This window comes from Malaclemys terrapin, chromosome 14, assembly GCF_027887155.1.
Source record: "Malaclemys terrapin pileata isolate rMalTer1 chromosome 14, rMalTer1.hap1, whole genome shotgun sequence".
In the NCBI taxonomy this organism is placed as follows: Eukaryota; Metazoa; Chordata; order Testudines; family Emydidae; genus Malaclemys; species Malaclemys terrapin.
This window is the reverse complement of record NC_071518.1, coordinates 268,409-293,853: the sequence shown is the minus strand read 5'-3', so window position 1 is coordinate 293,853 and position 25,445 is coordinate 268,409. Positions and strand designations below refer to the sequence as shown.

General features: G+C 51.4%; 1 protein-coding gene across 3 annotated transcripts; it reads left to right on the top strand.

Annotated features, from left to right (window-relative positions):
- Positions 1-688: 688 nt before the first annotated feature.
- On the top strand, positions 689-23,974 carry TAT (tyrosine aminotransferase). 3 transcript variants are annotated; one of them, XM_054049445.1, is made up of 12 exons: positions 689-1,569; positions 10,998-11,161; positions 11,375-11,479; positions 12,483-12,550; positions 12,971-13,129; positions 13,625-13,763; positions 14,417-14,469; positions 15,056-15,208; positions 16,723-16,851; positions 17,378-17,461; positions 22,230-22,328; positions 23,106-23,974. In XM_054049445.1, the coding sequence occupies exons 1-12, from the start codon at positions 1,340-1,342 to the stop codon at positions 23,247-23,249; spliced, it is 1,527 nt and encodes a 508-aa protein (XP_053905420.1). In that variant the 5' UTR covers positions 689-1,339; the 3' UTR covers positions 23,250-23,974. The 3 variants fall into 3 exon arrangements, with proteins under 3 accessions (XP_053905420.1, XP_053905422.1, XP_053905421.1); XM_054049447.1 differs by having other exon boundaries at positions 1,480-1,569; positions 10,937-11,161; XM_054049446.1 differs by lacking the exon at positions 689-1,569 and adding an exon at positions 8,906-8,994 and having other exon boundaries at positions 10,937-11,161.
- The last annotated feature ends 1,471 nt before the right edge of the window (positions 23,975-25,445 follow it).

Here is a 25,445-nt window from a genome sequence, read left to right as displayed (position 1 = left end):
TCACCGGGCGGGGCGGGGCCAGAAGCGGAGGCCCGGGGGAGGGGGGCTCACCGGGCGGGGCGGGGCCTGTGGCGGAGGCCCGGGGGAGGGGGGCTCATCGGGCGGGGCCTGAGGCAGAGGCCCGGGGGAGGGGGGCTCACCTGGCGGGGCGGGGCCTGAGGCGGAGGCCCGGGGGAGGGGGGCTCATCGGGCGGGGCCTGAGGCAGAGGCCCGGGGGAGGGGGGCTCACCTGGCGGGGTGGGGCCTGAAGCGGAGGCCCGGGGGAGGGGGGCTCACCGGGCGGGGCCGGGCCGTGGGGGCGGGGCCTGAGGCGGAGGCCCGGGGGAGGGGGGCTCACCGGGCGGGGCGCGGCCTGAGGCGGAGGCCCGGGGGGGGGCTCACCTGGCGGGGCGGGGCCTGAGGCGGAGGCCCGGGGGAGGGGGGCTCACCTGGCGGGGCGGGGCCTGAGGCGGAGGCCCGGGGGAGGGGGCTCACCTGGCGGGGCGGGGCCTGCGGCGGAGGCCCGGGGGAGGGGGGCTCACCTGGCGGGGCGGGGCCTGCGGCGGAGGCTGGCGGGCGGTGTTTGTGGTGGCCGAAGGCTGAGGTACACGCTGGCCGGACGCGGACCCAGCCAGGCGCCTCTGGCCGTGGCGGGGGTTCGAGCCCCGCCAGGGGATGCTCGTCCCCAGACTTGGGGTCCGAGGGGAGTCACACAGCAGCCGTGGGAGAAACCCGCAGCGCTTGCACCAGCTCAGCACACCCATCATTTGACCCCCGGGAACTGCACCGGAGTGTGAGCCTGTAGCCAGACACCTTGGCTCCGTCTACACAGCGAAACCCTACACCAGGGACTCACACTTCGGCCTGCCACACACTCCAGATTCCTGCTCAGGGGCACTAACAAGAGCTGGCTAGAGACGTCCCACCTCGGGCGCTGACAACGCCCCCCACAAGCTTCAGAACCGAGCTCCAGCCTGAGCCACAATGCCCATGGGGCTATTTTTAATGCCAGGGATGAGCCCTGCAAGCCCATGTCTGTAGACCCGGCTTCTGAGGCTCACTGTTGCGGGTTGTTGTTTTTTGCTGTGTAGACAAACCCCTTGAATATTCCTCCAGCATTAAACAAAGTCTAGGTTTGGGTATACAGAACACTCAGCCTGCTTAGTATCGTGGTAAACAGAGCATTAAATATCCTTTCAATTGTTTGTTAACAATAGAGAGAAGAAGGAAAAAAGTTAAAGCATTTGAAATGTAAAGTATTAAGTAAGGCTTTCATTTTAACAACATGCCTTGTTCATTTCTCGTTAGCTGGAGAATGTTGTTAGAAGGGAAAGCCCTTGTTTGACAGTCTCTTAGAAAGATGGTATCAAAGATGGTAATAAGTGTCCTTCAGGGAAAAAGAGAAGTTAGTTGCCATGGGCTGGAGCTGTTGCTGCTGCTAACATCTGATCCTGTTTCATCTCAGGTGGTGGTTGGAGTTCAGCTGGAACCAGTCGGGGTGGCAAAGTCATCTGAAGCCCTCTCTCTGGCCTGTCTGATCGGGACATTGCTCAGGATCAGGGTGACGAAGGCCCAGGGTCCCAGGAAACGGTAGGGGTGGCAGCTAAGACATTGAAGTTCACTCTAGTAGCCTCCATCTGTTCTACACAATTTTTCTTTAAGGACCCACAAAGGGAATGGTTGGTAGAATAGCCTGTTGCCTCATTATTTTGCCCACCAATTAGTCCTAATATTTGACACATCAATTTTGGTTCATTAATTTCTGGTTCCACATCTTCTATTTTTACCAAGCACAGTCTTAACACAGTCCTTGAGTTATATCAACAGATCTTTTCAGCACCTTTTCCCATCAACATTTGTTGTTATAGGTTTTTTTTTTATATATATATAAAAAATGGAGATATCCTATCTCCTAGAGCTGGAAGGGACCTTGAAAGGTCATTGAGTCCAGCCCTCTGCCTTCACTAGTAGGACCAAGTACTGATTTTGCCCCAGATCCCTAAGTGGCCCCCTCAAGGATTGAGCTTACAATGCTGGGTTTAGCAGGACAATGCTCAAAGCACTGAGCTATCCCTCCCCCCGGTTATTGTGACATCTTAGCAACTTTACATAGTTTTTACAGTCAAGCTCACAATTAATGTAAATTTCTAGATCCGATTATCGCAAGAGTCCATTGCTTCAGTTCCTTTGCTGGGGCTGGCAATGATTGTCAGGGAGGTGCAGACAATACAACCCCATGCGAGATTCATGGAGACAGTGGGGCCATTTCATGCCTTTGGCCTTCTAGAGCAAACTGCAGTAGTATAGACTGTGCTTCAGTAAGTAGCCTTGAAAACAGAGTAGCTCCCACAGCCCAGGCGGGTCTAAGGGCGCCTTGCAAACACCTCACATCTGCCCAGGGTTTGCAGGGGAAAGACCAGCAAACTCACCAGACCATGACTCTTAAGGAAATACTGCCCAGCCTGTGATGCAGGGAGAGAAGTGCAGAGTCCTTCATGTTCAGGCTCAGCTGGGATATAGTTGTGGTGAGGTAGGGAGGAAGTGCCAGATGGAGAGGGCATGTGGGGAGGGAGCGCAGGCTGGAGAAGGGCATGGGGGGCAATGAAGTGGGGAGACAGCGACAGATGGGGAGGGGGAAGGAGTAGGTGGTTCTGAGGGGGGGGAAGGCGTGCCAGCCAGGAAGGGGCAACATTTTAGTTCTTGTTCTTGCTTTGGCATTCTCTCTGACTCTGCTTTTCCACTTTGCTTCTGTTGTTGCTGCTTCACTAGGTGCCTTTTGTCAATGAGGGAACTCAGCTCTGGCCTGCCCTGCCTTGCCCTTAGGTGAGAGCGCTGACCTGGTGCAGTAACTGGGATAGACACCCTGTGTTGCAAACCAGAGAGGAGGCAATAGAGTGAAATGCCCAGTCTCTTCTTCCTGTGGTTGTTCCAATGCAAGGCAGCCAGGAGCCTTTTATTTGGACATTCCCTAATGTCATAGCAAGGTGTACCAACTGTCTCTTGTAAATAAATAATCATAGGAACAATGAACGCAATATGACAGCCTCCCACCTCTCCACCACACACAGCACCTCCATCCCACTGCACCTCTCTTTCCCTCCCAATCCCCAGCTCTGTTGGTTATTTACTCTGTGTGGACTGTGCAACAGCATGAAACACTTATGTAATAAATCAAAAACAGGAGTCACAATTACCTAATATTTGCTTTGATGTTAAGGCAGAGCAAGGAGAGATCTTTCCCCACACAGGGCAGTGACACCGGAGTTGTTCCCAATAGCACTTCCTGCTGCTGGGCAGCTTTGAGAGTCCACAAAGCACAACAGCTCTAACAATGAGCACAACTCATCGATTCATGCCCTCTCAGCCAGTCAGGGCTTTTGATTGCCCTCCACCCCAAGATCCTCTCTCTAACTACAGGTATCATCTTGGGCACCATCAGAGTGCCAGTGAGTTGAGCACACTGATTGGCTGGTGACCCTACAGCTCCTCCAGCCCTGGGAGCAAGAGCTGGGGTGGAAAGGGATTGGACTCAACCCCCTGTGGCACCAGCAAGTGCTTTCAGCTCGTGGGAGGAACAGGGGGAGGGCAGGGAGTCTCTTAGTGCTACTCCCAGACCCATTCACACGTGGTGCAAAGTTCAATGGCCACCGAACCAAGAGACCTGCGTTCCCCTGAGCAGCTTATCCGAGGCCTGCTTGCTGCTGCTGCATAAGCTGGGCAGAAACGCTAAGCAATGGGCTCTCATTTTAATGCACAGAAGTTAAGTGTGGTCTCCCTGTCAATCTGAAGAGGTAGACATTTTTTGGAAGGCTTTTTGTGGCCTCCTCTAGAGCTTAGCCTTGGGGTAATATAAACAACAACTATCTTCTCATGGCTGAAATCAATATGAGAAAGCAGGTACGTGGTAAATTGTGAAAAGTGTCTGGAGAGACCAGAACATCTCTAGAGACACCACATCGAGGCCAGGCATGTCAATAACACAAGGTTAAAGCCCTTCCAGGTGTATCCGAGTTATAAACAGAGGGACAGGAAAAGCCAAGTGAGACTTAAAAGAAATGTACAATGTAGGCAGCCTTAGCTTTCCATCTGCACTTCTCTAATCCTTCCATACCTACTTCATAAAATTTTGGGATGAAGAAGTTTTCCAGATGAATTTGTACTGCAATGATAGTAATCGTCCCTCCTCCTCTGTTTCATAACTGTTTAAGAAACCCACAGCCCACATCTGCAGTTTGGATAAGCCACTATACTTGTACTGCTTGTGAGCTGAGTCTTCCTCACATTGATTTCACAGGTACATATCTCCACTACCAAGTGTGATGTTGTCACCCTCCTGGTTTTTGCTCTTTTCAGGGAAATGCTAGGATTTCATGATCTGGGCCTAGAAGGTTTGTGGTTGTATATGAGACATGTTGGCTATGTTCTGATGATACCCTGATTAGCTGTGGCACATGAAATCTTACGAGAAGTGAGAATGGATTGCCTGCACTATGCTGTTTGTCTGTTCATTGTGCTATTTGTACAGGACATCTTTCTAGGGACTGTGGTACAGTGTTACACATTATGGCTGTTGCAGAAGGCTGGGGTCAGCACAACTGTTGAGAGAAGTCTGGGTCTCAGAGTTGTGATAAAGGAAGCAGTATTGACAAGCCTAATCATTCAGACATCATGAGTCCAGCCTCCAAAATTGAGAATTGCCTTAAAAATCTTGAGATTTTAAAATAATAAATGTGGGGTTCTTTTCATTTGTCTCCTCATGTTGGAGCCTCTGGTTCACAGTTTCCAACTTTTCTTTGTAGCCCTGAAGGCAAGCAATTTTTTTCTTTTTTTAGATGAAGGCTGAGATTCTCTTGTAACCACAGAAACCCAGGAGCTGGGACTTGAAGAAAAATACCTAATATCGTGAGACTCGTGATAAAATTATAAATGTTGGCAGCACTAAGAAAGCACCAGCAATATTTTGGACATGGCCTGGATAGGTGGGCATGAGAGAGGGAGATAGCAAAGCTGACACCCAGATAGGGTGGGACCCGCTGAGCAGCAGCGAGGATAGGGTCGTAAGCAGACACAGAGAATGGGGCAGCTGAGAGGCTGACAGGGAAGACAAAGAGTTGGTGTGGGACATGTTAAGTATGATATACTGAAGGGTGTTTGGATTCCAGGGAGTATGTCTTTGATCTATGGGCAGTCACAGATTTCACTGACCTTGGTGAGTGTGATAACCACTTTCCATTCCAGCTAAACAAGGAAACAAATTAATGCCCTGTTGTATAGTGAGAGCCAAAACAAAGGTAGCCAACTACTGCCTAAAGACTAGAGTGAATACAAACATGGGCTAGGATTTCCTTTGGTTGCAGCTGTGTCCGCAACTGAGCCAGAAGCAGCCAGAAAGCACCCAAAGAGAGGCCGAAAGCCAGGAGACAGAAAGTGAAGTGACTTGTAATGTGGCCCTGAGAGAAGGCCACAAGAGAGAGCTTTTTGGGCAGAGTGCTGGCTGGAAAGAGTCTCAGGGCTAGTGTATACTAGAGTGCTTTGCTGATATAGCTGTACTGTGTTTTATACCAGCAAAGTACTCTTCCTTTGGACCCAGTTTTTCCTGCAAAACTTCTGCTGGTATACTTAATTCCACTCCCAGTAAATATAGCTGCATCTGTACTAGAAGCTGTTGGCAAGGTAGTGATGTCAGTCACAGATCACACCTCTTTGCACCACTGACTGACTGACTGGTATGTCGGGAGAACTTTGAAGTGTAGCCTTGGCCTTAGACTAGTGAGCAAAGGAACTGCCTCCTGTTGTTTGTTCCTACTGTGTTTGGGGGAACAGGAATTTGTACATCCTCTATAAATAGGATTGCATCAAAGAAATACTTGACTCATGTCATCAGTTTCTCCTCCTAACAGAAACAATCGCCAACACCCCAAATATTGACTAACCACTTGGGTAAAAAGAAAGCAGTAAGTTGACAGGCCCAGGAGGAGACGGAGAGAGTGAAACCAAGATGTAGGACTGGGCCAAAGGAGATGTGTCAGGACTGGCAAGTGGACTGTTGAGTTCTTGACTAGTTGAAGCTACCAGCTTCCTGGTGGGTAGGAACAGAAGAGTGGCTACCCAGTGCCCTGTAGCACAAGAACTCCACCACTGCCATCCTCCCCTAGTCTCTGATGTATCTTCCCCTCCTCCCTGCTTCTTCATGCACTGTCTAAAGTGCCATGGAGAGGTAACCCTGGAATCGCTCCCTCTGGATCTCACTCCCTCCTTCTGTAGGCAGGTCTCCAACCTTGCGTGTAATTCAGGGCATGTCTACACTGCCCCGCAGTTCGGACTAAGGGCATGTGAATAGCAGTGTGCATGCACCAAAGGTCTGCGCTGTAACTCCCTCGCCCCAGGTGGATGCTGCAGTCCCAAATGTAAAGGTTCCAAATTTGCATTAATGTCTTCCTGACTGCGCACTGCTGTTCACACCCCCTTAGCCCGAATAGCAGGGCAGTGTAGACATGCCCCCTGAATCTTCTTCAAGGACCTCTGTAGATTCCCACTCATGGGATCAAAGATGCCTGTGTCACCCTCTTCTAGGACCTTCTGCAAAGCCATGCCTGTTGTATCTGGGGGCACTGAGTTTCCAGGGAACTGAGGCTGGGTAAGGAATGTGCATGCCTAAACACCTCCATTCCCTTCTTGTTACTGTAGGCCACTGCTGAAGGAACCCACAGCTCCCTCTGAATCCTACTTCCTGCTGCTCCATCTGGCCAGTCCCCAGCCTTATGTAACACAGATTACCTGTTGTCTTCATGCCAATATTGTCCCTGCTGCAGGCAGGGTCCTGCCATGCTCTCCTCTGAACCTCGCTGCCATGCACAGGATTACGGGTAGAGTCTCTGGGTTGCGTCAGTTTAGGGTGTTTATTGCCAGGCAGAATAGTCTATGTGAGGGCCTCAGGCCTTAACCCTTACAGCTCTGCCTGAACTCAAAGAGAGAAAAGCCTGTGGGAGAGGCAGAAAGAAGAATTCACAAACATTTTGAAAATGTTTTGTTTGGGAGTTTCTGGTAGAAGCCAACTTCTCATTTTCTTTCTTTGTTTTTTTAAGTGTGAGGATGGACGGGGGACAGACAGCAAATGAAAATAATAAAATGTAGTTTTTCATTTGGAAAAAAAACAAAGTTTTCAAAAACTAAATTTCTTTGTGAAATGTTTGTTTTTGACACAGGCCATTTTTCTTGTGAAATCTTTAGACGAGCGCTGACACGAGGGATGCAGCAGCTATTTCAGCACACGTTGCCCAGCTGGGGGGTTGCTCCTGGGCACCTGACCCTTAACACCAGTGCAGTATCCTGGCACTGCCATCAGCCCCTCTGGTGCTCCATGTTCCAGCACCAGGGGTCTCAGCATCCCAGTGGCAGAGCCACTTTGTTTTCCACTATTCTCTTCCTTGATCATAGTGCAGGCCTGGCCCCACAGGCCTCAGCAGTAGGGACACTGGATGTTCTACAACTCCGCAGCCACCAGACAAGCCCAGTGCCTCCAGCAAGAGATTGGCCAGCCCCCTAAATGCCCAGGAGGCCCCTTGCTGCCGGGACCTGGTCCACACAACAATGTGTTTTCCTGTTAGAAGACAAAACGGTGAGCTCTTTGCTTCGGGCAAAGGCCGTTTCTGTCCCCATCCAGCACAATCAGGCGCCCATGTCAGCTAGCTGGGAGTAACCCTGGGCAGTAGCTGCCACAAGGCTGCTGCAGCTTGTCCTGGCCTATGCTGAGCATCATGTCACCTGTTTATAGCCACGTTCTGACAGGGCAACATGTCACCATGCAGATGCACCCTGGGGGCTGATGTGCACCGTTTTGTTTCCAGCTGACTCTGGGGCAGAGCTGCAGAATTAATGCTAATAGCCTGTCAGGGCTGGGGGCTGGGTAATGTAAGCACCGGGCCAAGCCAGGGCCTTGCTCATCCTTTCTCCACCTACACTGGTGGATACCAACAGGCACTGTCATGATGACCGCTGACCCCTGACATTGTGTCATCAGCCTGTCTGTTTGCAGGGAGATTAGCAGGGTTCCTGCAGCCCATGAGCAGCTCTTTGATCTTCAGTCAGCCCCAGACACACACAGTCTCAGTGGGGGAGGGTTGGCATCTATGGACTAGAAGCAGCCTTTGTAAGGCTAAAAAATTAAAACCTCCTTTACCTGTGCATGCTGCTCTCCCGGAGTAGCACCCCAAGGGGCAGTGAAGTGTCACTTCACCTTGCTGTGACATCCCAGCACCTGCCCACCCCAGGAGAACATTTGGAATCATGAGCTGTTTGCACTGAGGGGAGAGAAGTTGCATCACCTTCCATTATCTGACAAGAAGATCAGGCTGTGTGGGCCCTGGGACAAATAACTGGGACAACTGAGACTCCCTTTAACTCTTAGGGCCCTGGCACATTCAGACAAAGGCTGAGGAGATGTGTGCCTATTTGTTCAGTTGCCAAAGGAGTAACAGCCCCTCTCACAGGTATCTGCATGATGCCTGCAATCTATGCCCTTTCTGAGCTATGGGATCTAGAAACGAGGGGCCCAAAGCATTGGGGTGGAAAGGACAAACTTGCAGGTTTGTTGTCCCACACTTTAGGGGGCAGTGGCTCTACAATGTGCTTAGGTCAGGGGTACCTGGGCCGCTGGGGACTCCCATAGCTAAGTGCACAGGGGGAGGCAGCGCAGAGAGGAAGTGCCCAGTGACATCCAGAAATCCAAACTATGCCCCTCTGCCTGCAGCTCCCAGAAAGAGTTAATGTGCAGGAGAGCACCAGATGTTTGAAGTGAGAGCAGTTGTAGTGGGGAGGGAGGGGGTGTTTTTGAGTGGGGGAGCACAGCCCTCACTGACAGCCAATAGCCGAAGGATTCAAGCCCAACGCCCAGTTCTGGAAATTATTTCATGGGCTGGGGAATTGCATTTGAGTTTCTTCTCAGGGCAACTTGTCAAGGATAAGGGACAGACTCGGACACTGGGCACTGGAGTGTCTCCCTCTGCGCTGTAGAAGGTAAAGTACTGAGCACTTGGTGTTTCCTTCGGAAGAGACTAGCCTGGGTCACTGCAGAGGCAGAGTTTCTTCTTTCTATGCAGCCAGTTTCCCCTGCAGACAGGGAGTGCCTAGGGTTCTAGGCTGTTTCAGATCCATCTTGTCGCTGTGCTGCGTGCACGTTCTCCTGTGCCGGAGACTGGTCAAGTAGGCTCCTTGGTGTGTGTTCAGACCCCAGCTGCACTAGCAAGAAGGCCAGAAGCTCAGGCCAAATGCTTTTCTTTTCTGGACTGGGTTGAGTCTGTGGCTGGTTTCTTTGTCACTGGGCTCTGCTGAATGGTTTCTCTCTCCCAACTGGCTTTCCTCAGCAGAGCTGATAAGTGCAAGAAGGGCTCAAACCTCAAAGGAGAAACTCAAACTAACCTGGGGAAAAGTGAGGGCTGATATCAGGAGAGGGCCCCTCCCAACCCTAGGCTGAAATCTCAGTGCTCTGCCTATGTCTCATCTGTCCTGGAAAGCCAGCAGTGAGGAGGTCTGTGCAGCTGGGATTACACTCGTTGGGGGATGAATCAGTCACTATTCTGGTTACACTTTTTGTAGCTGGAAAGCACAACATCACTGCTCAGTTAATTCAACCTCTCACAGTATGTGAGTGTAGCCTGAGCCCCTTGTGAGCAGGCCAGCTCCAGGCACCAGCCTGGCAAGCAGGTGCTTGAGGCGGCCGCTCCGGAGAGGGGCGGCACGTCCAGCTATTCGGCGGCAATTCAGCAGACGGTCCCTCACTCCCGCTCCGAGCGAAGGACCTCCCGCTGAATTGCCGCCGCAGATCGCGATCGCGGCTTTTTTTTTTTTTTTTGCCTGCTTGGGGCGGCCAAAACCCTGGAGCCGGCCCTGCTTGTGAGCAGTATGTGGGGGGGGACCCTTGGTCCAAGCCACAGACTAGGTAAATGAGTCCATTCTGCCTTAGCCAATGGCAGCTCCCCTTTTCTAGGAGCTTCGCTGCACACCCTTCACTATGCCCATTATTATTTGCTCAGGAATTCTCATCTCCTCCCTGTGAGCCATCTCTCTGCTGCCTTCTCAGTGTCAGGGAGGGAATCGTGTGTTTTACACCTTCCTCTCTGCAGGGTCTGCCCTGAAGAACAGTGCAGGGCCAACAGCGTTTCTGCAGAGTCTCAGCTGTCATTTTAACAGCATTAAGTGCCTGTCCTTTCTGAGCGTCACCCCAGCCAGGTGCTCAGAATGTATGCAGACCGGCAGTCACAAATTGGGTAAATCCGTCCTTGCTGTCAGGGACTTACACCTAGGATGCCTTCAGCCTAACAGCTCTGGGAGGCGTGACTGACCCTCACTCATGTCAGCAGTGTGTTAATTCTGAAGCCCAGTGATGACCATGAAAATGACAAGGTTGCAAACTCCCAATTTGCGGCTTTAGCAGAAACCTGCCTCTCCTGTGGGGCTGTGGGTGGAGTTTGTGCTATGAGTGGAGCTGGGGTGGAGTAGCATCTTTATTCCTGCTCTCCTGTGGCAGGGTCTCATTTAGGGTGACCAGATGTCCCAATTTAATAGGGACAGTCCTGATATTTGGGGCTTTGTCTTATATAGACACCTATTACCCCCCATCCCGATTTTTCACACTTGTGTGTGGTCACCCTAGTCTCATTAGAATGTGGGTTGGCTTTCCCCATCTGTTTCTTTCCTCTCTCTCCCTTCCCCATCCCTACTCTCTCTGCCCCCTTTCCCTCCCAGCCTGTCTGTTGGCACTGCTGATCTAGGAACTGGGATTAGGGATCGATATGTAAGGCCCAGTGACCATCAAAGGCCTAACTTCAAAGGCCTCACTTTTGGCCCCTCAAGCAGCAACTCCCCTTTGTATCTTGTATGGGGCAGAGCACACAGCTGGTGCATAACAAATAATGCACAACAAAGGCTAACTCTGGGGAGTGCCCTTTCTCTCGGGCAGATCTCAGAATGGACTCTTACCTGATCCAAATGAACGGCAATAGCGATGTCCATGTTCATAGAAATGGGAACAGCCTCTCCCTGGGGAAGGTGAAAAGCCGGAAGCCTAGATGGGCAGTCCGGGCCTCTGAGATGTCCAAGAAGACTTTCAATCCCATCCGAGCCATCGTGGACACTATGAAAGTGGAACCCAACCCAAACAAGCCCATGATCTCCTTGTCCCTAGGTGAGTACTGGGAAATGCGCTGTCCCTGCCGGCAGTGCTTTGTGTGGCTGAACAGCGGGGGTGGTAGCGAAGAGGTGGGGTACTGAGGGCCCCCGAGCTGAGCTGCAGCCAAGGGGTCTCTGAAGCATGCAGGAGGGGAGGGTGTGCTGTGTACAGCTCCATCATTAAAGGACATGAGAAAAAAGGATTTTGCTGTTTGTCATTCCCTAAAAGGTGACCCAACGGTATTTGGAAACCTCCCCACTGATGATGAGGTCATCCAGGCTGTGAAGGAGGCCCTGGACTCAGGGAACTACAATGGATATGCTCCTTCAGTTGGTAAGGCCCCATGATTCCTCTTCTAAGGGCAGTGTCCTAGCCCAGCTTGTGCACAGGAGGACAGGGCTGAGCCAGGGGATCTAGACGGATGTCCTGTTACATCTTTCTGATTGACACTGATTCATGACGATGCATATACTCCTCTGGCCCTATGTATGCCCATGCACACCAATGAGCAGCAGGGCATTTGAACAGGTTGGAGGCCTGATTTGCTCATGGAGGAGCTGTGCTGCTTTGTCCTGGTCATTGCGTGGCCATTGTTCTGGGAAAAGGCTGGGCCAGATACTCTTCTGCCTCCTGGATAGGTTTCCTCACAGTAGTGTGATGTGGGCAGGGTGTTGCATCCTCATTCTGCTCCATAACGTGTCACTTTGGCTAGCTTTTTTAGTCCCATTCTCCACAGGAAAGTGCTTCAAACAGTCATTCAAGACCCACGGGAGGCCAAATCCATCCCTGTTGTGACCCCATAGACACTGAGAATATCCCCTCAGAGTGAGGGCCCCGGAGCAGAGCAAAGATTGCTGCATTGCCACACAGCTTTGTTCTTGGTGTTAGCTGATATAAGTACTGCACTTTCCACACCACGTTGGCTTGGCCATGGAGGTTGTAGACCCAGTTACCGGCGGAGTTAACTTGGGCTGTGGGGACTGGGCATGGGGCATTGATTCAGGGGCAGGGGGACTTTGCATTGGAGCAGGCCCTTATCTGTGCTGTAAAGCCTGCACTTCCCAGGCCTGCTCTGGGGCCAGGATGTCACTCACCTGCCCTGGGGCTGAGAGCAGCTGGTTCAGTGATGGAACAAGGTGCTTGTGTCAGGGACAACTAATGTTGTCATTTGTTTCCTTCGGAATTCAAACGAATTCCATCCTGCCGTGGGGTTTATTCCTCTGGAGTCCCCTCTTTGTGCTGCGTGTCTCTGTCCCATGCCTCTGGTGGTTCCTGCCCAGAATGGGGAAATCTGGTGAAACCACCGTCACTCCATATTCCATCCTTCTCTCCCAAGGGTACCAGTCTTGCCGGCAAGTGGTTGCTGCGTATTATAGCTGCCCCGAAGCACCTCTGGAAGCTCAGGTAATGAAGCCTTCCTGGCAAGTGTCCTCACTGGAGAATGAATGGGCTCCGTGGTGTTAGCAACAAACGAGACAGTGCAGCACGGTGGGGCCCCAGCTGGGCTTTTCTCAGACCTTGTCTCTATCCAGGAAGAGAGCAAGATGGCTGGACATGATCCATTTCCAAAGTGATCGTATCTGGCTTTCTGCCCGTCACCCATTCCTGGCTTTCTGATCTGGTGGGTTTGAGCTCCCAGAAGCCAGCAGTGGCTGCTGCTGTCTGTTTAGCTTCTTCCAGGCCCTTTTAGCCAAGAAGCTCTTGCTTTTGGCAGACCCATGGACAATTCGTTACTCCCAGTTCAGCTGTCAGTGGCTGCTTTGGAACTTCTCAGAGCAGCCTCTGGTTGCATTCAAAGAGCTCATTCTTGTTTGCTGTCTGCAGGACGTTATCTTGACGAGTGGCTGCAGCCAGGCTATCGAACTTGCATTAGCCGTGCTGGCTAATCCAGGGCAGAACATCCTGGTGCCAAGACCTGGCTTCTCTCTCTACAAGACCCTTGCACTCTCCATGGGGATTGAGGTCAAATTCTACAACCTCTTGGTAAGGCAGTTAGGAGCGGAATGCCACAGCCCCCCTCTAGAGAGCTTCCAGGGATCTCTTACCCTCCTCATAAGAAAAGGGAGGAAGGCGTGAAGTGCCAAAGCCAAATAAGCTGCTGCCAGAGCCCATCAGCCCAGCCCTTCTCATGGGCCTTCAGCTTTCCATGGTGGCCATGCTCCCCAAGGCCCCTGTGGAAGTGATGCCTTCTCACAGGGAGGAAGAAATGCTGGTGCCTTTCATTAGGCACAAAGCACAGCTACGTCTGCGTGGTCTTTGCCCTGCACCTGGCCACACACGCTCCACATGCTGCAACTGGTGGCCTGGCCGGACCCTCGTGCCTCACTCTGGGCCTGGACTCCTAGTCCCTCAACCTGTGCCCAGCCCTGCTGCACTTCATCCCCATGCCTGGTTCCCAGCCCCCAGCTGGGTCCTCACTCCATACTCCATGCATTATTCTTCATCTTCATGCACCCTCTCCCTCCTCTTCCTCACTAGCCTGAGAAATCCTGGGAAATTGACTTGAAGCACTTGGAGTCGCTGGTGGATGCGAAGACGGCCTGTCTCATTGTGAACAACCCATCTAACCCCTGCGGCTCCGTATTCAGCAAGAGCCATCTCCAGAAAATCCTGGCTGGTGAGTCTCTGAGCACGGAGCCAGGGCAGGGCTGTGGTTTGCTGCCTTGCCCTATCCTCTGCTTATCTGCTTCAGTCTAATTATGGTGAGCTCTATGGTAGGACCGGACCTATTATGTGGCAATGTTGGTGCTACAGAAATAACAGTACCAGGGCCTGGAGGATTCAACCCACACTCTGTGACTTACCCTGTTCCCAGGGCCTTTGGGACAACCCTGCACAGAGTCAGCATGGCCAGGGAAGGGTTGCAGGATGAGAGCTTCTAGGGTCTGTCCCTAACCCACCGTGTGGCCCTTCTCTGGCTGTATAATGGGGATCGTGCCCCTGATCCACCTCTCAGAATCCATGCTGGGAAAGCCTTCAACATTATGATGAGTGGATCAGTGGCGTCTGCCCCAGGCCGGGGGTCAGAGCAGGCATAGGCCCTGCAAGCCTAGCCCTGGGAAGGATTGTTCCTAACAATGTATTCTCTAATGCTTTGTCCACTGGTTTGCAAGTCCGAAACAAGGAATATGGAGACGCTTTGTGGGTGGATTGGGGTCTGTTCTGTAGGGCTAGGGGAGAGCCCAGCCCTGGCCTCTGTAGGATGAGGGTGAGTCTGCACCCTGTAGGGAAACAAGGCAGCCAGTTTCAGTGTTTACTTCTCTCCCCCAGTGGCCTCGAGACAATGTGTCCCCATCCTAGCTGATGAAATCTATGGAGACATGGTGAGTGCCTGTCCCTGCCATGCACAAACTGCCCCCAGAGCCTGGGTCTATGGCTTCTCACTATACACTTGCCCCTTGGTAGCAGGGTTTAAGAGTAACCAGCCCAGACAAGAGCCATAGCCATTAGTCTTGCTGCCCTTGAGAACAGCCATGTACTGTACTTACAGCTCCCTGGTCCTGTCTGCCTAGCTGTCCCCTGGAAGGGCGTCTCGTGTCTGGTACTCTCCTTTCCTCCAAGTGGGTCAAACTCAGAGCTGCGGTGCGAGCACTCGCACTCTTGTGTGCATTGCTGTGCTTGTGTCTCCCATCCAGGGGCCCCTGTCATCCCTTAATTAGGACCAGATGTGCAGGGGCTGGCTCTTTGCACTGCACACGAATCCCCCCTTGAAGCAGCGCTACAGCTCCCCCAAACCTGCTCTTTGCACTGTCTGTTTCACGCCAGAGTCTCACTGCTCATTGCTCATCTGCTTTGATATCCCTGCCAGTGAGTTAATGAGTCAACCCCCTGCCCTCCCAGAGCTCCCCTGTCTCTCACAGGGAATTGGCAAGGAGAGAGTGGCTGCTAATGCATCCTCCTGTCTCACAGGTGTTTGCAGAGTGCAAGTATGAGCCCATAGCAACTCTCAGCACCAACGTGCCGATCCTGTCCTGCGGAGGCCTGGCCAAGCGTTGGCTGGTCCCAGGCTGGAGGATGGGATGGATCCTGGTTAATGATCGGAGAGACATCTTTGGGAATGAGGTGAGGAACATTGTCTGGTGGCCTTCTTGATGCCAGCAATAGCGCCACACACTAAACATGCACGGCAGCAGGCACCTTCCCCTGCACGTGCGCACACCACTGCCTTTCACTCAGGCACAGGCATGCACTCTTCCTCCTGCTCACATGCGCTCCCTTGCAGGCTCACACGTATATGCCCTCCTGCACCTGCCTGTTGCTTCATGCACACATGCCGCCTTCTCTTCACAATTGCCAACGTTCACGCGGTAAATAAGCACCCCAACTTTCACAGTAGCCAAAAATCAAGCTAATCCCATTTCAAAACAAGGCCCAAACAAGCCAATCCCTAAGAACCCCAACACTCTGTGATGAGATCCCCCCGGCGTGCAGTCTGGGACTGGGCCTGCTGGGCACCCCTGACTCTCTCCCCTTGCCCCTGCTTGCCAGGAGCCGATCAATAAAAAGAAGCAACAAGCTGCAAGCCAAACAAGCAACTCTTAAGCCAAAAAACAAGCCTAATTTCTGCAATTTTTTTCGCGGGTTTGGCATGTCTGCTTCTCTTGCATGCCACTTTGGAGTTGTTTTGCTTTCCTCTCTCAGGCAGGCCCTGTTTCCCCTACAGGAATAACACAAAGTCGTGCTGCCCCCTTGTGGTCCCTGTATGCTCTAATGTGGTTTCTCCTTATTGGTGGGAACAAGATAGCAGGTGGTGGTGCAGCCTGAGCTTTGGCTCTTTAGTTATCATTCATTGATTTGTGGCCCGGTGATACCCCATAGAGCTGGGAGCTTTCCACACATCTGGGGCACCTGAGCGCTCCCAAAGGACAGCAGAGGGAGAGGGCAGTGTTGATATCATCTGTCCCCGGCTGGCCATGATGCAGTATCCAGTGGTGATTAAACAGAATAGAAATGAGCAGAGTGAGCCAAAGACTGCGTCACAACAGAGACTGGTTTGCAAAGGCTCTGGTTTGGGTTTACTTCAGGCGAGTCCCAGCCCTTTGGTGTTGGTGCGTTTGGTTGGGAAGCCCTGACACTTGTGTGCACAGTTCAGTCAAATCCACAGTCAATGACAATGGATTCTCAGGCACAAGGATTCTGAGACTCTGGGGGTGGTTGTGTACCAGCCTCAGCCCCAGACTACTTCAGAGAAGCCTAGGAGCTACTCTAGCATATCAGATGCGCTGTGGTAACAGGAAACTCCAGCTAGTGAGCTCTGGCTGCTTCCTGACCCCTTTGTACCATAAGAGTGGTGTGAAAGGACTGGATCCTAGCTAAGGATTGGGACCAGCTCTGGCCCTCAAACACAGCTAGTGATACTGGGGCCTTCATAGATAGTCTGCAGACACCTGCGATACAGACCCCAGATAATGGGACTGGCTCCGGAATGCTTTGCAAAGTTTGAAAAACACCCCTTGTCCAATTGTGGGCGTGTTTGATCCTATGAACAGCTAGAAATGCTGGCGTCAGGGTGGGAGCATTTTCCTTTCCTTCATGAGTGTGCGATCTTTGAGGTCAGAGTGTCACCTGTGTTTCAGATCAGGGATGGCCTTGTAAGCTTGAGTCAAAGGATCCTGGGACCCTGCACAATTGTCCAGGGGGCACTGGAACACATCATCCACCGAACACCTCCAGAGTTTTACCACAACACCCTCAGCTTCCTCAAGGTATGTCCCCCTGAGAGACAGGTATTTAGAGTGAGAGGGGACCAGCAGCATTCATCAGCAGGTCAAACAGGACCATGAATCATCACAGTGGTGTCTCGCTAGGGACCTCATCTTCCCATGTCCACTCTCTCCCAGCAGGAGGCGCTGGAGGGAGCAGGGCAGGAGTGCTGGTAGGGGGGAGCTCCTGACTACTGCTGTCCTGACCTCTCCCAGCAGGGGGTGCTGCCAGGAGGGGGCAGGAGTGCCAGCTGTGGGGATCTCTTGACAATCATAGCACTGCCAGCCAGGAGGCACTGTAGGAAGAAATGCTGGGGGGGGGGTGGGGGTGTCTACACTGATTTGCTGAGGTCAGCTCAGTCACCTCGACTGCACTCAAGGCCGTTAACATCTGTCCTGTTTGCATTAGATGCCCCTTTATTTGCAGTGGGGGACCTGTCTTGGGTTCTGGCCAAGAATTTGTCTCCAATTTGCTGAGCTGTTTCCTGGAATGTCCTGAGCCCTGAACTCTCTCCTCTCTGCCTTTCAGTCCAATGCTGACCTTTGCTACGCTGCCCTGTCTGCCGTCTCTGGACTCCAGCCTGTCCGGCCCTCGGGGGCCATGTACCTCATGGTAAGTGAGGCGCTAATGTGCCATTTTCAGAGCATTGCTGTTTGCTCAGTGTGTGCTGGGTCCTGTTGCCCTGCCCAGTGTCTGCCTTGTCTGCTTAAAATGTGAGTTGTTCAGGGACGGGCCTGTCTCTTACTGTGTCTGGGCAGCGCCCGGCACAGTGGGGCCCCATTCTTCAGAGAATCGTAGAGTGTAAGGCCAGGGGGGACCACTGTGTCATTTAGTCTGACCTCCTGTGTAGCACAGCCCAGAGAATTCCACCCAGCTACCCCTCTGATGAGCCCAGTAACTTGTGTCTGGCTAAAGCAAATTGTCCAGAAAGGCACTGGTCTGGAGTTGAAGACATCAAGAGATGGAGGATCACTACTTCCCTTGGCTGTTTGGTCCAATGGTTGATCACCCTCACAGTTAAAAAGCATTGTGCCTTATTTCTAATTTGAATGTGTCCGGCTTTAACTTCCAGCCGCTGATTCTCATTATTCTTTTGACTGCAAGAAGATTCAAGAGCCCTTTAGTACCTGTTATTTTCTCCCTGTGAAGATACTGGTGTACTGTAAACAAGTAATCTCGCAATCTTCTTTATGAGAAGCTAAACAGACCAACCACTTTATGTCTCTCACTGTAAAACATTTTCTCCAGCCCTTGAATCATTTTTATGGCTCTTGTCTGCACCCTCTCCAGTTTTTCAGTATCCTTTTTAAAAGGTGGGCACGAGAACTGCTTCACGGTATTCTAGCATCAGTCTCACCAATGCCGCATACAGAGATAAAATCACCTCCCTTCTGTTCACTTATTTATACACCCAAGAAGTGCATTGGCCCTTTTTGCTGCAGCATCTCACTGGGAGCTCATGTTGAGTTGTTTGTCCACTGTCACCTCTAAATCCTGTACAGAGTTATTGCTTTCCAGAATATGGTCCCCCACTCTGCAGGCATGGTGTGCATTCCATGGCATTCTTTATATTTGGCTTTATTAAAACTTATTTTGTTTGAATGGGCCCAGTTTACCAAGCAATCCAGATCACTCTGCATGACTTCCCTGTCCGCAGCATTGTTTACCACTCCACTTATCTTTTGTGCCATCTTTATATTTACTGCCAGATCATTGATGAAAATGTTGAATAGTGTCAGGTCTAGTACTGATCCTTGGAGAACCCCACTAGCAATACCCACGCTCAGTGACCGTTCCCCAGGGACAACTATTTTTTTAGTTCTGTTGGTTAGCCAGTTCTTAATCCGTTTATTGTGTGCTTATTCTTTATAGATATTGCTAATTTTTTAATCAGTGTCATGTGGTACTAAATCAAACACTTAACAAAAGTCTAAGTAGCTACACAGTTACTTTTTCAATCAAACTTTTAATCTCATGAAATAATGAAATCAGGTTTGCTTGACAAGACGTATTTTCCATAAAAACCACATTGACTGTCATTAATTATATTCCTATTCTTTAATTCTTTGTCAACTGAATCATCTTTACCATTATTTTGAGTGGGATGTTTATAGTTGCCCGAGTCATCCCATTTGCCCTTTTTTGAAAATTGACACAACATGAACACTCTTCCAGTCTTCTGGAATTTCCCTAGTACTGCACGATTAATTAAAAATGAACCAGCAGGCCAAAGATCTGCTCAGCCAGCACTTTTAGGGCTCTTAGGTACAAGTTATCCAGGTCTGCTGTTCTTAAAATGTTCTATCTCTAGTAGATGCTGTTTAACATCCTCTTTTGTTACTAGTAGACTGGAAAGTAGCTCATTATCCTCAGGTAATATGAGTACATGATCATTCTCATTTCCAAATATAGAACAAATATCTATTAAATACCCTTGCGTTTTCTACATCATTATTAACAGTTTTACCATCTCCCTCTAATAATGGGCTTATACCATTGTTAGAATTTCTTTTGTTCATAAAAAAAATCCTCCTTATTCTCCTTACGTCTGCCAGCCATGAATGTCCCTTGATATCTTTAGCTTCCCTTATCAATTTTCTGTACTTCATCACTTCTAATTTATATCAATTGCTATCTATTTTAACCTTTTTCCATTTGTTATATATTGCCTTTTTATTTCTGATTGCTGACTTTATTTTGCCGCTGGCTTTTGGCCAAAGTTTTCTTCTTTCTTGATTGTGAATTCATGGCTTTTTGCCATCTAGTAAAGTCTTCTTAAACAACTGTGAATTTTCATTCACATTTTTCTGTGTAAATTTCACTCAATTTCCCTCAGCCCCGTTGAAGCACCAAATATATATAATATTGGTCAGAACCTTCCTCTCTTTGCCCATAATGAATATAATTAGGTCATGATTGCTGGTCTCTAGGTAACATCCAACTTCCAGTTCAGTGAACAGTCCACCATTATCCATCACAATAAGGTCCAGAATAGAGTTACCTCCTGCTGGCTGCAGTCCCTTTGTGTTAGAAAATCAGCATCAAAATGTTTTACAAACTCTAATGGAGTTTTACTCCTGGCTGTAGGAGACCTCTAGCATGTCTTCTCAACTGAAGTCCCCCATCACAACCATTTTTCTTTCCACATATTACAGACAAGTATTTAAGAAGTGACTCAACCTGTTCTCTGATCGGTAACAGATCCCCACCATTCCCCCTTCCTGGGCATTGACAGCACATTGATCCATGTGCATTGAAGAGCTGGTGGTTCTTCGCTATCAGTAACTCTAAAACAGGTTATGGTCTCTTTAATGGAGTCACCCTCCCCTCTGTACTTCCTCTCCTTCCTTGACAGGCCCTCCCACCTTGTCAGTAACAATAGTGGGGAGTATCAGGGGGTAGCCGTGTTAGTCTGTATCCACAAAAACAATGAGGAGTCCGGTGGCACCTTAAAGACTAACAGATTTATTTGGGCAGAAGGTTTCGTGGGTAAAAAACCTCACTTCTTCAGATACATGGAGTGAAAATTACAGATGCAGGCATTATATAATGACACGTGAAGAGAAGGGAGTTACCTCACAAGTGGAGAATCAGTGTTGACAGAGCCAATTGGATCAGGGTGGATGTAGTCCACTCCCAATAATAGATGAGTAGGTGTCAATTCCAGGAGAGGCAAAGTTGCTTTTGTAGTGAGCCAGCCACTTCCAGTCCCTAGTCAAGCCCAAATTAATGGTGTTAAATTTGCAAATGAATTTTAGTTATGCTGTTTCTCTTTGAAGTCTGTTTCTGAAGTTTTTTTATTCAAGTATGGCTACTTTTAAATCTTTTATAGAATGTCCAGGGAGATTGAAGTGTTCTCCTACTGGCTATTGTATGTTACCATTCCTAATGTCCGATTTGTGTCCATTTATTCTTCTATGTAGGAAGGAGGGTCTGGGGGGCACAGGGCTGTATAGATTTCGTGGGGGAGGAGGGATGCAGGGGGCACGGGGCTGTATAGGCTGCTGGGAAAGATGGATGTAGGGGACACGGGGTTGTAGAGGGGTGGGTAGGATGGGTCCGGGGGGGCACAGGGATGTATAGGCTGCGGAGGGAGGAGGGATGCAGGGGGCACGGGGTTGTATAGACTGCGGGGGGAGGAGGGATGCAGGGGGCATGGGTGTTGTAGGGGGTGGGAAGGAGGGGTACGGGGTGCACAGGGCTGTATAGGGGTGTGGAGGAGTGGTGCGGGGAGCATGGGGCTGTATATGCTGTGGGGAGGGGAGGAGGGATGCGGGGGGAATGGGGCTGTATAGGGGTGGGGAGCGGAGGAGGGGTGGAGGGGGCATGGGGCTGTATGGAGTAGGGAGGGGAGGAGGGATGCGGGGGGCATGGGGCTGTATAGGCTTTGGGGGGGAGGAGGGATGCAGGGGGCATGGGGCTGTATAGGGGTGGGGAGGAGAGGAGGGGTACGGGGCTGTATGCTGTGGGGAGGGGAGGAGGGATGCGGAGGACATGGGGCTGTAAGGGATGGGGAGGGGAGGAGGGGTGTGGGGCATGGGGCTGTATAGGAGTTGGGAAGGGAGGAGGGGTGCGGGGGGTACAGGGCTGTATATGCTGTGGGGAGGGGAGGAGGGATGTGGAGGACATGGGGCTGTAAGGGGTGGGGAGGAGGGATGCAGGGGGCATGGGGCTGTAAAGGGGTGGGGAGGAGGGGTCGAGGGGCATGGGGCTGTATAGGCTTCGGGGGGGAGGAGAGATGTGGCGGGCATGGGGCTGTATAGGGGTGGGGAGGAGAGGTGCGGGGGGTACGGGGCTGTATATGCTGTGGGGAGGGGAGGAGGGATGCAGAGGACATGGGGCTGTATAGGGGTGGGGAGGGGAGGAAGGGTGTGGGGGGCATGGGGCTGTATAGGCTTTGGGGGGAGGAGGGATGCAGGGGGCATGGGGCTGTATAGGGGTGGGGAGGAGAGGAGGGGTACGGGGCTGTATATGCTGTGGGGAGGGGAGGAGGGATGCGGAGGACATGGGGCTGTAAGGGGTGGGGAGGGGTGCGGGGGGAACGGGGCTGTATATGCTGCGGGGAGGGGAGGAGGGATGTGGAGGACATGGGGCTGTATAGGCATGAGGAGGAGGGGTCGGGGGCACGGGGCTGTATAGGCTTCGGGGAGAGAGGAGGGATGCGGAGGACATGAGGCTGTAAGGGGTGGGGAGGAGAGATGCGGGGGGTACGGGGCTGTATATGCTGCGGGGAGGGGAGGAGGGATGCGGAGGACATGAGGCTGTAAGGGGTGGGGAGGAGGGATGCTCTGTGGGTGCTGTGAGGGAGGAGCTCCATGGTGATGCCTGGTGCTATCCTATCCAGCCTTGGCCTCTGACATCCCTAATTTCTGTGCTGCAGGTTGGAATTGAAATGGAGCATTTCCCCAAGTTTGAGAATGACGTGGAGTTCACCAAGCAGCTGATCTCAGAGCAGTCAGTCTTCTGCCTGCCGGCCTCGGTCAGTGTTCCCCTCAGAGCAGCCACACATGTAGAGAGTCTGGGGGGCCTGGGAGCTCTGAGCATGGGGCATTGGGGGAAGGGGGCTGGGTGTCATGTGGTCTGCCAGAAGCCCTGGGCAGTGGTGCAATGGTCACTCCTTACCCTAGCCAGGCCCCAGGTGGCCGCTGTCCTGTCTCTCAGATTGCAGAGTCTGCCCCATGCTGTGCAGCCCGTGTATTCCTGAGCCCTGTGTCCTCTCTGCTTCGCACAAGAGCAGCTCCCTGCGGACTTTTGCACTGGCTCAGTTCCATGCCCTGTGCAAACCCCGAGGCCCCATTCATGGTGCAGGGACAAGGCTGGAGATGTGCTCCATGTCTCCCCTTCCCGCTCCAATTGCCCGCAGTCACCCGCCCTGTTCCTTAGTCACTCACTGAGCCTTGAGAGTCCTCGTCTCCCTCCAGCCTCTTCTCTGGGTCCCGTCTAGGGGCTGCTGTGTGTGACCCCACCAGCTCTTTGCTTACAGCCCCTTCCCCTGAGGGTCTCTCAGCTCCTTGCTGATGCAGCAGCCACAGGGTGTTTGCACTGTGAAAGGCATTTTACAGACGGAGATGCTGACGGTCCAGGATTAGATCCCACAGCTCCTGACCACAGTGCTATGCTCCTTCCATCTGGCTAGGCCCGTCCCTGTGGGTTGTGCTTGCTCGCTGGACACAGCCGGGGACATGGCAGGGCAGGAGTCTGAGACCCCAGTTTCCCCCTGCCCAACTAACCAGCCTTTTCCCATGGTTTATTTCAGTGCTTTGAGTACCCCAATTTCTTCCGGGTGGTGCTAACGGTGCCCGAGGAGATGATGGTGGAGGCCTGCAGTCGCATCCAGGAGTTCTGTGAGAGGCACTACCAGGGCAACGAGGGGGCCCAGGACCTGGAATGTGACAAGTAGACAGGAGTGCCCTCCACTCTGCCTCCGCCTAGCCACCCCATAAATGATGCAGCAGTGGGCAGGGCAGGGCTGCCCTCAAGTCAGCACCTATATCCAATGCAACTGGAGCAGGCCACCACCCTGCAGAGCTTCTGCATGTTCCCTGGGCTCCTGGGAACCAGCAGCCATCATTCGATCCTGCTCACAAACCCTCAGGCACCCACTGTCCCACTACCCGCCAGGAGCCCATGCTCTGGTCTGTGTCAGTGAACCGCAGCACCCTTCATACAGGGTCTACAGCTTCCACTCAGGCAGGCAGTCGTAGCATGCAGGAGCCGTCACTCAGCTGCTCGGTTTGAGGGTCTCTGTTGTTGCAGGGCAGTAGCTGGGAGACCCCAGGCTGAATGCAAGATGACAACTTCTAATTCCCTTCACTAGCAGTTACATTGGATGCTGAGCTGGACTCTTCCACTGACAGAGCCATGCATGGAAAGAGGGCTGTGTCGGAGCAGAGTTCTCAGCCTCTTTCTGGCTGGAGCAGGACTGGACAGTCTGGTGTACATGTGGCATGATGGACCCTTATCTGTCTACACCACAGAATGTCACTGACTGTACCTGATGTCTCCCCTTTACGTTGTCTAAGGAGCAGGAGCTCTGTGTATTCAGCCCTTGGTGTTGCAAAGGGCATAAATTATTGTAACTTTTTTATTAATAAATGTTCGGATATGCCTGGCCTTGTGCTGTGACCTGCCCTACTGGGGCTGCTTCTGTATCTGCCCTGGCCATCTGGAGTCATGGTTTCTCTTCTATCGACACTTCTTGTTGGCTCTTCCACACCAGCCTGAGGCCAGACAGGACTGTGATCTTCATACATTTCACTCTGATACCAGGCAAGATTACTCAACCCTCCAGTACCTCTCTGCTGAAATATTTTCACTTGGAAGATGTGCTGATAACTACACTGAACATCATCAGGTTTTTAGCCCTAAAACTTCACCTACCAAACAGAGCATCAACCCCTAAAGACGCAGACACATGCTAGAGCCAGCCCCATGCACCCCAGAATCTGCCCTTCACAGAAATGAACATCCCTCCCCCTCCACTCATGCCCACCATTGACCTCTGCATCACCCTCCACACACACCATAGGGCTCCGACCCGCCCTCGTACACACCCCACCCCCCTCTCCACACACACCATTGTCCTCCAACCTGCCCTCGTACACACCCCACACTCTCTCTGTGGCCTTTTGATTAAAGGACAACCCCTTCTGTGAGCACAATTCTTCCAGCCTTTTTCTGTCAGGATCTTGATCATCGGTCACTCAATGTAACTGATTTTTAAGCCTTAAATTTTCCAATATCAAAATTACATTTTGACAAGTGTGTGGTTCTGATACAAAAAACCAATTAACCTGTGGTAATGGGTATCTAAGCACAATTGTGCCACTGTGACCGGGGTCCGAGTGGGGAGCCGGCTGTGGTCACTCAAATAGGGTGAACTGCAAAGAATGGGGCAGACAATCCCCAAAAAACTGGTGGATATTCCCGTACTTAGATTTACCAAGCCAGCATCAAACAGCTTCTTTATTACCTCACTGGTTACCCAGAAATCCAAACCACACAGTTCCCTTAAAATGATCCAGCCTCAGGCCTCCATCCCGGTACCCAAGTCAAATATGATGATTTCTGAAAATCTTGTCATCATATAAAAGAAAAGATTCTATCAATCCCAAAGGATCGGACACATTACCTCCCAGGTTATTGAATATTCCAGATCTTTCCCAAATACACACTACGGCCAATTCTTATTAAAAAACAAAAGCGAGACTAGGGTTAAAAATCAATATACATACAGACATAAGTTCAATTCATTGAGGTTCAGATTCATAGAAGAGATGGTGAGCTTTGTAGCTGCAAAGAGTTTTTTCAGAAATAGTTCCAATAGTTCATAGGTTATAGTCATTGCAGGGTGTTCCAGCTTAGGACGGGGATCTCAGTCCTTTTGCCTAAGCTTCCCTGTATGAAGCCTCAAGCAGATCTGAGATGAACAGGATCAGAACCCAAGGATCTGTTATACAATTTCATGTCCTTTTTGACCAGCTGGAGTTCCTCGGGGAACAAAAGGTCATTAGGATGACTTTGAAGGAGGTCCATCACTGGTACTTAGTGTGACAAAGTTCCTCCTCTATCTTGGTAGGTTCCGCGCTTATTGGCA

Bases quoted from the DNA above. Each gene is read 5' to 3' on its own strand.
- TAT (XM_054049445.1), top strand. From the start codon at position 1,340: ATGGTATCAAAGATGGTAATAAGTGTCCTTCAGGGAAAAAGAGAAGTT. The intron at 11,480-12,482 runs GTAAGGCCCCAT...TTCTCTCCCAAG, and splicing joins TGGATATGCTCCTTCAGTTG to GGTACCAGTCTTGCCGGCAA. The intron at 12,551-12,970 runs GTAATGAAGCCT...TGCTGTCTGCAG, and splicing joins AAGCACCTCTGGAAGCTCAG to GACGTTATCTTGACGAGTGG.